Source organism: Anabas testudineus, chromosome 2 (genome assembly GCF_900324465.2).
Source record: "Anabas testudineus chromosome 2, fAnaTes1.2, whole genome shotgun sequence".
NCBI classification, from domain to species: domain Eukaryota; kingdom Metazoa; phylum Chordata; class Actinopteri; order Anabantiformes; family Anabantidae; genus Anabas; species Anabas testudineus.
The window spans coordinates 25,104,106-25,114,615 of NC_046611.1; the positions used below are offsets into that span (position 1 = coordinate 25,104,106).

The following is a 10,510-nucleotide window of genomic DNA, read 5'->3' on the forward strand; positions in this document are numbered from 1 at the left end:
ACGTCCCCCATCCAGCGTAACATCCAATACTGAGAAAATATTTTATTTAAAAATGGAGATCAAGCTTCATTATTTTTATGTTTTAAATGTTAAAAGTTGTCTTTTTTTTTACTGTTATCGTTTACTGTACATTATTAAAACACATTGGTTGTAAAATTAATTTTTTAATTATACTGTAAATGTATGATTCCTTTTAGTATTACACCGTTTTGGACATTTGTTAATAGGTCCAACAATAACGGAACACTAGGAATGGAAGTACTAGCTGTAATCGCCAAAAACCATAAAAGTAGCTCATGTTCAATACTTAATATTTTTTATTCCATTTGCACACCAAGGCAGAGCGTAATCATCTATCAGTATGCAAAGTTTAGGACAATTTATTCAAGCTGGTCTGTAAATGCACCTTTAAATGATGATTTGATAGGATCTCTGAGGTCATCATACAATAATATGTATCTACATTGAACATGTATAAATGATGTTTACCTGCACATTTCTATGTTAAAACAAACACTTGGAACTCTGAATTCTTAGCAGTCACTGGCTAATCTGATTGATCTAAACATTACGTAATTTTCTTTCCACTGACGACCTAAAAACAGAACTGTTGATGGCTTCAAAGTATACCCTACCACTTTGCTTTCTTCTGAAACATCTTATGTCAAGATCCATTTCAATCCTCAGTTCTGTTAGCAGGAAGCTGCAGACTAAACTTAAAAGTAGCCACATTTGAGGCAGAACATACTGTCATAATGCAATTTTAGCAGTTGTACTGTTGTGACAAAAAAAACAAACACTGTGGGTGGTAAGTACAATTAATAATAATAACAGCCAATATGTATCTTTTTCACATTCCACACATTTAGACTTTAGCTCAAGCTAGAACAAAACACACAAACTATAAAGAAATCAAGTCAAATATACGTCATATTGAACAAGGTGGCAACTGGCGACACAGTGCTCACCAAATACGTCTTTATTAAGATGGAGAGGTGAGATTTCTGGGATAGGAGGGTCACATTTATCACATTCTTGGGCAAAGGATGCAGCTTGCCATATGCGTGTGTAATATTAAAATGAAATCCTTTAATAGTAATAAAATTATGACAGGAAGCCAAGTGCAAAAAAGAAAAAAAAGAAAAACTTAATAGTGACATACTCATTCGTGTTTCATGTTAAGTAAATGGCAAAACAAGTTAAATACTCAGGAAAAAAAAATCTAAAACTGTTTCAAAGCTTCTACATTATCTCTGTAACTTTAGCAATCCAAAAAGTTTGCAGCCATGAGCAGTTCCAGTGCGATCTCCGGAGCGATGGGGAATTCAGGTATTTCTGTCGAACTGTTGGTGTAACGGACCTTGTAGGTGAAATACATGCAGACCTTGGACAAGACATGAGATGGAATCTCTCTGAAGTTCACTTCATTGGTTTCATTCTCAGCAAACTGACCTGCAGATGAAGGGTTACAGTGGGTTTCATGAAAACACAGATTTTGAAATCTAGAGATTGTAGTTTTTTGGTTGTTGTTGTTTTATATCATATAACAGAGGTAGATATTACATGTAATGCTATGAACTAAAACGTATCAAAGCATTCAAAATCCGTTTTGGCATGAGTTTAAAGGAAATGCACATACAGTGGCAAGAAAAAGTATGAACCCTTGGGATTACGTGGAGTTTTGCATAAAAACATTCACAGTGCAGGGTGGAGAAAGTATTTGAACTGGTTGACCCTTCTTTGGCAGCAATAACCTCAACCAAACATTTCCTGCAGTTACAGATCAGACCTGCACAATGATCTGGAGTAATTTTGGACCACTCCTCTATAGAAAACTGTTTCAGCGTAGCAATATTCTTGGGATCTCTGGTGTGAATGGCTCTCTTAAGGTCATGCCACAGCATTTTAATCGGGTTGAGGTCAGGACTCTGACTGGGCCACTCCAGAAGGTGTATTTTGTTCTGTTGAAGCTATTGTTTTGTTGAATTACTTGTATGGTTTGGATCATTGTCCTGTTGCATCACCCATCCTCTGTGGAGCTTCAGTTGGCGGACAGGTGGTCTTACGTTTTCCTGCAAAATGTCTTGATAAACTCTTCATTTTTCCATCAATGACAACCATCCATCCAGGCCCTGAGGCAGCAAAGCAGCCCCAAACCATGGTGCTCCCTCCGCCATGTTTTACAGTGGGGATGAGGTTTTGATGTTGGTGTGCTTTTTTTCTCCACACATAGTGTTGTGTGATTTTTCCTAACAATTCAATTTTAGTTTCATCTGTCCACAGAATATTTTGCCAGTAGTGCTTTGGAACATCCAGGTGCTCTTTCGCAAACTTCAAACGTGCTTCGATATTTTTTTGGACAGCAATGGCTTCCTCCGTGGTGTCCTCCCATGTACTCCATTCTTCCTTATTGTAGATGTGTCAACAAAAATGTTAGCATGTGCCAGAGATTTCTGTAAGTCTTTAGCTGACACGCTAGGATGCTTCTTTACCTCATTCTGCACTGTGCTCTTGCAGTCATCTTTACAGGACGACCACACCTAGTAGCAACAGTGCAGCAACAGTAAACCCAAAACTGGTGTGTGTTTTTAAAGGGTAGGACAGCTTTCAGCAAAACATCCAATATCTTCACCCTGATGGGACTCAAGGTTGGCTCACTCCTGGCTCTAGCTCTTGGAAGTCATTAGGCTAGGGGTTCACATACTTTTTTCCACCCTGCACTGTGAATGTTTAATGGTTATATTCAATAAAAACATATGTTTGTGTACTATTATTTTCAGCAGACTGTGTTTTTGTATTGTTGTGACTTAGATGAAGATCGGAGCACATTTTATGACCAATTCATGCAAAAATCCACGTAACCTCACATACTTTTTCTTGCCACTGTATAGTGCTAACAAGTGGACAGTTAGAATTTACTTTAATATACCTACCATTAGTTCAATTAAGATATTAAATATTAGCACACCTAATCTAAAATCTTTCTCAATCGCTTAAGCAAGCAAGCAAATCATTGTCACTATTGTATATCCATTTTCTCTACACCTTTCAAGATACTAATACAGACCTCTAGATTAGCTACAATTACCAGGTTGTGATAAATTCTACACTTTTACTGAATTCCCATTTTTCTAACTATATACATTAATAGCAACTAGGCTTTCCCTTTATTCTGAGAATGCACATACAGTGAGGTGCTAACAAAGGTGTGTAATGCTCTGACAGTCTCTTCCAACTCCTTCATGCTTACTTTCATGTAAAGTAAAGCAATCACCAAAAAACATTTATAATTCTACAGGGAACTTCTAAAATGTACACTTTGACATTATAGTCACTTAAACTATAAAGAATTAGAGCAAGTCAAAAGTCTGAATAGGAAACAAGATGAAGATGACATGCTTGTCTACTACTTTTCTCTGACAACTACCAAAATAGTGACACATAACTAGTAGATTAGATTTTTTTTTTTAATACAACATTACAGTGTCCACAGTTTCCATAGCTTACAAAAGCAGCACATGATCTCTGAGTTAAAGTAAAATAACAACTAAAGGCATTGTGCTCTTTTAACAATGAATATATATTTTGAGTACAGTGTCTGAATCCTCACCTGGCCCACTTAACATGGCTTTGATAGTCCCAGATGTCAAGGCATGCTCTCTTTTCACAATGAATTCATGGCCATCTGAAGAGATCAACTTCACATACATGGCATCTGGCCCCTCGCAACCACCGTAAGTTCTTTCTTCACCATCTGTGAGGCAACACAAACTGACGGTCTTAAACAGGTGTGAGTCAAATTCACATTTACCAACATAAACATTTGGCAGTAGTTACTCACCCATCCTGTTCCGGAAATTCTGCTACTTCTGAAAAGAAATATGAACATAGAATATAGGATATTTAATGACACGCAATATAAATTTGTGTGTACACTGTTTGATAAAGCAATTGCAATCACGTTAAAGATAACGCAACGTTAGCATTACCTAGGCCCTCACTTTCAGTTGGGTGACAATTAGTGTAACCCGACGTTAAACTACAGCAATCGGTAATGTACATGTATTGCAACTTGGCTATCGATCAAATAAAGCTCTGCTCTGACCTAGTGCATATAAACGGCGGCTACGGTGAATAATTTCTTTCACTAGACCAACAGATTTTCAGCGAGTTGTCAGCCGCTAGCTTGGGCTAACACACCAAGCTAACGCCTTGCTAAACAAACGATCCAACTTCTTCAATTGTTTTATCGGTGTTTATCGGATAATAAATCAAGACATCCGGATACATCAACACACAAAGAGATATTATAAATCAATAACAGTGTTTCTTACCACTCTGTAGTAGTATGTGAATCAGAAATTACGTTTTAGATAACACTTACGCTACCAAGCTGTTGATACCCGGAAACAGTTTCTCTAAACACCTGTCCGCGATATATTTCTTCCGTAGAATTTCACTTTCCGACAGAAACGGTCCCATCTAATGACCTGTATATCCTTGTTGAATGTTAAATGTTATTTAAACTTTAAATAAAATTTCAAATCCAGTTTATTATCTGGTAATTGATTCTCTTAATAATATATATGTTTTTATGAGATGGTGTCTATCATAATCTCAAGTGTGCAAAGTAGACGCTATTTCCGGCTAATGAAAACTTACACCTCTGCTAGATAACCCCGTTAGGCTAGATATGGGGAAATGATGGTATTCGTTTTTAGTTTTAATCCGGAGCTGAAAATACTTTTTGACAATCCTTTCAGAACGGATCATTACATCGTTAACCCTATAGGGGGCGCCTGTGTTTCAGGTTAACATCCTTGACTGTCTCCACCATACTGTGATGGGTGAGAGCAGGTGCTGACTGGACATGACAGAGACATTTTGTAGGCCCATCAATTTGGATTCAAGAAAGAATGAGAGAGAAGGCATGTACTCTGTGCTACCCTACACTTACCCTACAGACCAAGTCCAAACAGAAAATCAGCCATTTACAAACCATGTTGTAACAGGTAAACAGCCACAGTCAGGTTCAGCATGGGACTTTGTGCTGCTTCTGCCTGGAGTTCTTTCATGTGGGAGAAGTGATGATTGTGGAAAAATGACACTTCCGAATGAATCCAACGTTACCTGAGCTGTGAGCAGACTAATGAGGATGCCTGAGACAATGTGAACAGGGGATTTTGGGACTTTTTTATTCCCTTATATCATTGTCTGTCTACACACAGGCTTTTCACAATAGATAACTCACTCACAAATGGGATAACTGGGACCATTTCGCAAATTGCATAGGTCAGTTTTGTTAAATTGGTCGTGCTCATTGCTGCCGTAGATGTCAGCCATGACTGCAGAGGTAACTCATGACCTGGTACATGTCTTACAGTAATACCAGGTTTAGCTCCTGTCAGTTTGTGTTCCAGAAAGTTCCAGTAGGCTCCTGTCTGCTGACACTGTGTGTTGCCTGTTGATTCGCACACATTGGCTACACACTCCCAAACCCTCACACACACACACACACACACAACCACAAACAATTACTGACCTTTCAGTCCCCTATTACACCATTAGCGCTTATGATCAGAGCGGGCGTGTGGTAGCAGTTGCTTTGATGTCTCTGATATGAAACGCCCCACTGCAGCTGCTCTAAGCTCTATTTTGGGGAGACTGCTATGGGCCCTCAGAAAAGGGCTTCCTTTACACACACGTACACACACAATGCATGGAAACACTGGGCAGTCAGGTTGCTAGAAGAAGCACTTGTCAGTCTTACTAGTCTAATTAAATGTTTGTGCTTGTCTGACATCTTAGGCATTCAAACTCTGTGTGAGAGTAAACAGTGCACATGGCTTACATTCCTACAAGGCTAGCAAATGTGCTCAAATAATGACGTGCACTTGATTAATATGCAGCTTAAACATTTCCCCCTTTTGTGCTTATCATTAAATGTAAAAGGATCCATAAAAGTGGGCGTGGCATTAGATTATCTCTCAAAAGCATTCGACCAACATACCCAATTTTCTGCTCCTAATACCACCCATCTCAACACCAGAGACTCGGTCAAACGTCAACCCAGGATGACTTATGAACAGTACGATGGCGTTGTTAGAAAAGCCCTGAATGAATCCAGGTCAGAATTTTAGTCATGATAGGGAAAGATGGGGCAGTGATGTCTTTGGGCATTTCTTCTCTGAAAGGAGGGTAAAGCTTGTCACAGTGAATTTGAGGGTAGTGTTCCTTTTGCCTGCAGCAAGCCACAGTGCCCTGCAATTCTCATGTTAGTCTTAATCGCTTGAATATCTGCTGCAGAGGAGCATCAGCAACCTATGACAAACACTTTTCTTTTTTTTTAGATGAAGGGTAACATAATTATAATTAATGTAGTTAATAATATGTATCAAATTTCAAACAGAGCAACAAACATACAATTGCACAGCTTTGTTTGTATTTAGTCTGATGAAGTTTGGATTACACTCAGTGTAACTACACAACATCAGTGATAATTGCAAAATGTCATACTGCACAAGAAAGACAAATAGAAAAGAAATATTAGAGAGACATATCAGGTTTCACTGCGTGATTGTTAGCCCAGACATGCTGAAGTGTATCAGCATCTACTTGCTGCTACAACACAACACACCAAAGCGTAATATCATTTGGTGATAGTTTGAACACTGACTCACACGAGACAAACATTTGTCATGTGCGATTCTTGTGTTGACATAATGTCTGGCAAATTGATAAGTCATAAAAACGGTCAGGAATGTAATTATAAGCTGATGGTTGACGTTGGCATTGGGCCACTTTTATTGACGTAATCAAAATATTCTTGATGACTTAATGACTGCTGTGAGAGTATAGTGGGAAGGAGTTTTGAGTTAAAAGTAATACTTTTATGATCCTGTGATTAAACGCTGATGCAAAGACTAAGCAGTGAAACAGTTGGACAAACAACATCTTCTTAATCATCTCAAACATCCTGTGTCTGATTCCAAACTATGTTAGATTATTATTATCAGCATTATTATTACTCCACACATGATGGAAGCTTCAAATGGCCTCTCAGACAGGTAAATGGATTTTCAACAGCTTGAGGTTAATGCACTGTGAGGTCTTGCTTCCGTGAATTATAGTGAGTCACCCTACAGACCCCTATGATGGAACCCTCATCATAATTCATGTGTCAGTAGATAAACAGGGCACAAAGCGAAGACGTGTGCTTAAATGGCATGATTGTGTTTGCTTTTTTTCAGTTCATGTGCCCAAACAGCAAAGCCCATGGCAGCGTCACTGAAGCACATAATAGTTAGCCTTAGATGACAGAGTGATTGGTTTATGGTATTATAACTGATTATAACTGTTTGTGTAAATATAACAGATGTAGTGATGCTAAGCTAAGTTAGCTATGCCCGGTATGGAAAGATGATCTGCTTAATACTGATGTCTTAGCAACAGTTTTGAAAAACGCTGGTCGGTGATATCCCTTCACTGCTTACGAGCCTTAATCTAATTTTAGAAGCACAACTAGGCAGCATTTTACTCCGAAGGTGGAGGCTTGGTCTCAGAGAGGGAAAGTTAAATATACACATGAGAAACACTTGCTTTCATCTCAGTGGATATATGGCAGACATGTCCGAGTCATAACAGCCAGAACATTATATATTCCTTAAATCCCAGTTAAAATATTATTCATCAAACCGATCTGCAACAAATACACACAATTTACCAAACTGGTAAAAATGCAATGTAGCCCACCTGCTAACGCCTATAACTGCTATTTATGGTACTACTTTACTTAATAGTACTACTTCTTCTAAATATAGTAAGATAACAAATTAATAAAGTGGTACTGGTTGATACTAAGTTCTTTAGTGTTTCATTAGCTGATATTTAGATGGTGACCAAAAATAATTTATAAAAGAATGTACAAATGAAGATATGAATCCCAATTAGTTTGTCTAAAACTAAATTCAAACAACCTCAACAACAGCTGATGTAGAAGGACATGCTGCTTGAACTTCTTTTTATTTTAATTGCCTACTTAAATATCAGCTGTAATGAAATACATTGTCATTGTCTGTTTCTCTTTATGGATTAGTGATTTAGAAAACCATTCACCAGGTCCTGTTTGAACAGTCAAATTAGATATTGGCTCAGTACTTCTGAATATGGCTCACAGTAGATTCTTCACCATGGTCAAAATTATTGCTGTCACTAGAATTTGTTAAATGGCCTCTAAGAGAGAAGGATATGCTTATAAGGTTTTGGTTTATATTTGTCCAAGACTGCTTGTGCAACCAAATCTTGTCCAGCGTGTGCGCCATATGAGAATAGTAACAGAGATATTATATACTATTACTGACAAGTTCAGCTTTGCATATGGGTTTTAAGAGCTCAGATTATACACTACACTAACCATATAATATTCCTTCCTACTACTAATAATGGCACCTGATAATTTTAAACTGGCACAGCAAACTAAAAAGACTGAAGGTAGGCACTTGTCATTTGTACATTTATTAAACAAATAAATCACAAATAATGAATTACTGATAGTTCTGCAGACAACTGAGACTTAGTGAGATAAAACACTGCCCTCACATCAGGGCAGAGGGCACAACAAGTGCACGACATGGCGTTGCTGATTCCTGGCAGGTGCCACTGCTGGTGTAACACTACACTAATCCAAGGCTGATCATCAGTGGAAACAGTACGAACTGACCCGAGACAAACTGGGGCACCTGCCTGTGCTCGCACAGCTAATGTGAGACCCCGATGAAGACACTTTGATTTCATGCCTGGTCTTTTCCCCCTGGATCTCATTATGAGAAGGTCACTGAGGGGCCATCATTGCTAGGAGGCAAAGCACGGATGAGATGATGAACCCCGGAGATACACAGAAATCAACATGAGACTGGAATTTAAAACATTCTCATAAGACAGGTGACAACCTTTGAATCCGTCATTTAAAATCCAGCTGTAGGTTTTGTGCCAGTGTAAATGTATATGTTCCATTGTTGGAAGGCTTTACATTGTATTTTCTTGGGGGGGTATATTGTGCTAGGTTTTTGTATTATTCAAAATCTAATATCAAATCATGTCCTGCTGGTGACACGTTTGTGTTAGTGCAGAAAACATGCAGAAAAAAATCCAAATGTAGCTTAACAGTATAACATCTTTATTGTTATACACAAAACTTCATCTCCAAAGACTTTGCACAAATCAATGGGGTAACATGAACCTCAGGATATCAAAAGTCTCCTGCAGTTCCTCATAATTTCCTAAAAACTCATACAAGTACATCTGCCTTTCACATCCCCAAATGGTACATTTAGTACAACCAATTAGAAATAAAGCAATTTTTTTCACTGTTAAACATTATCATGTGCATTACATTACCAGGTACAAACAAGTTCTATTCAATGTCAAAATACAGGTGTGCAAATTGTTAGAAAAATACCAACTCATACCAGATTCTGGATTGTGCTCTGTAAAAATCCTTACAAATAGTATATAATAATCTATATATAAATTTTTTTCCCAACATGCAATGCTGCATTTCAAAAAAATATCCCATAAGCAGGCTGTTCAGTTAAACTCTTCGAAACACCAGTCTTCACCATACTGGGGAACACAAACGAAATCAGGGCAAAGAAAGGGTTAAGAACTTTATGATTCAGCCTGGTGGCAGCTGACTGCACCACATTTTCAAACTGTTTATCTTTTGGGCTGCTTTTACTGCCTAGTCCAGATTTTGAATTGATTCCATCGGTCAGTTTTCTAAGAGTCATACGGACAGTTTGCAAACATCTCAGGCCAAAGCCTTCTCCAGAAGAAACATGCTGCTCAATTCGTAATAGAAAATATACTGTACTTTGAATATACTCACTTTGAATGTCAAAAAACTAATTGCAGTGAACAAACCCATAGCCATATTAAAGCCCTTTTATGATGACCAATGTTCACAAGCACATCTGTTGTAGAATGAATAAATAATTAATCTTTGTAGTGAAGACAGTAAATGTCAACCATATAAATAAATAACTTTAAAATCAAGAAGCACATGCCATACCTGCAACAAAGACTACAAACAGCTATGACAATGAGGCAAGCTGAAAGCATGATTCAGGTGATGACAACAGTCAAGAGTTTTACACCCCCCCACCCACCCACCACCACACACACACACAACGAAGTTAAGACAAGGATGGCATCACTTTCTCTCCCCGCTTTCCTCATCTTTTCTTCTGAGGTAAACAGTAGTACTGTTAAAGACTTTTAAAGGCATTTCTTCTTCTCCCTGGTGCCACATTTCCCATGGCCGAAACCTGAATATGTTCACCTATCATTGTCCACGAGACCATTCAGATCCAGTGTCATAAGCATGCAAGCACTGCTGGGCCTCTTTGCACGAGAGCGGTACACTGAAAGGAAAATGGTCTAGGCATGTGTCGCAGTTCAATGAAATGATTTTCCTTTCAACTGAATAAGTAACATAAGACATGTATTACTT

At 38.2% G+C, this 10,510-nt stretch overlaps 1 protein-coding gene across 4 annotated transcripts; it reads right to left on the bottom strand.

The window, feature by feature from the left end:
* Window positions 1-928: 928 nt before the first annotated feature.
* On the bottom strand, window positions 929-4,470 carry eloca (elongin C paralog a). Of its 4 annotated transcripts, none has more exons than XM_026364440.1 (4): window positions 4,385-4,470; window positions 3,842-3,869; window positions 3,611-3,754; window positions 929-1,452 (listed from the first exon to the last, which is right to left on the bottom strand). In XM_026364440.1, exons 2-4 carry the CDS (start codon window positions 3,843-3,845, stop codon window positions 1,262-1,264), a joined length of 339 nt encoding a protein of 112 aa, XP_026220225.1. In that variant the 5' UTR covers window positions 3,846-3,869; window positions 4,385-4,470; the 3' UTR covers window positions 929-1,261. The 4 variants fall into 4 exon arrangements, with proteins under 4 accessions (XP_026220225.1, XP_026220224.1, XP_026220227.1 ...); XM_026364439.1 differs by having other exon boundaries at window positions 4,335-4,441; XM_026364442.1 differs by having other exon boundaries at window positions 3,842-3,866; window positions 4,335-4,421.
* Between the last annotated feature and the right edge of the window lie 6,040 nt (window positions 4,471-10,510).

What these genes read in the sequence shown, in the direction of transcription:
- eloca (XM_026364440.1), bottom strand. An exon ending in AGCCATGTTAAGTGGGCCAG is followed by an intron (nt 1,453 to 3,610) that starts GTGAGGATTCAG and finishes CTTCATCTGCAG; the next exon opens with GTCAGTTTGCTGAGAATGAA.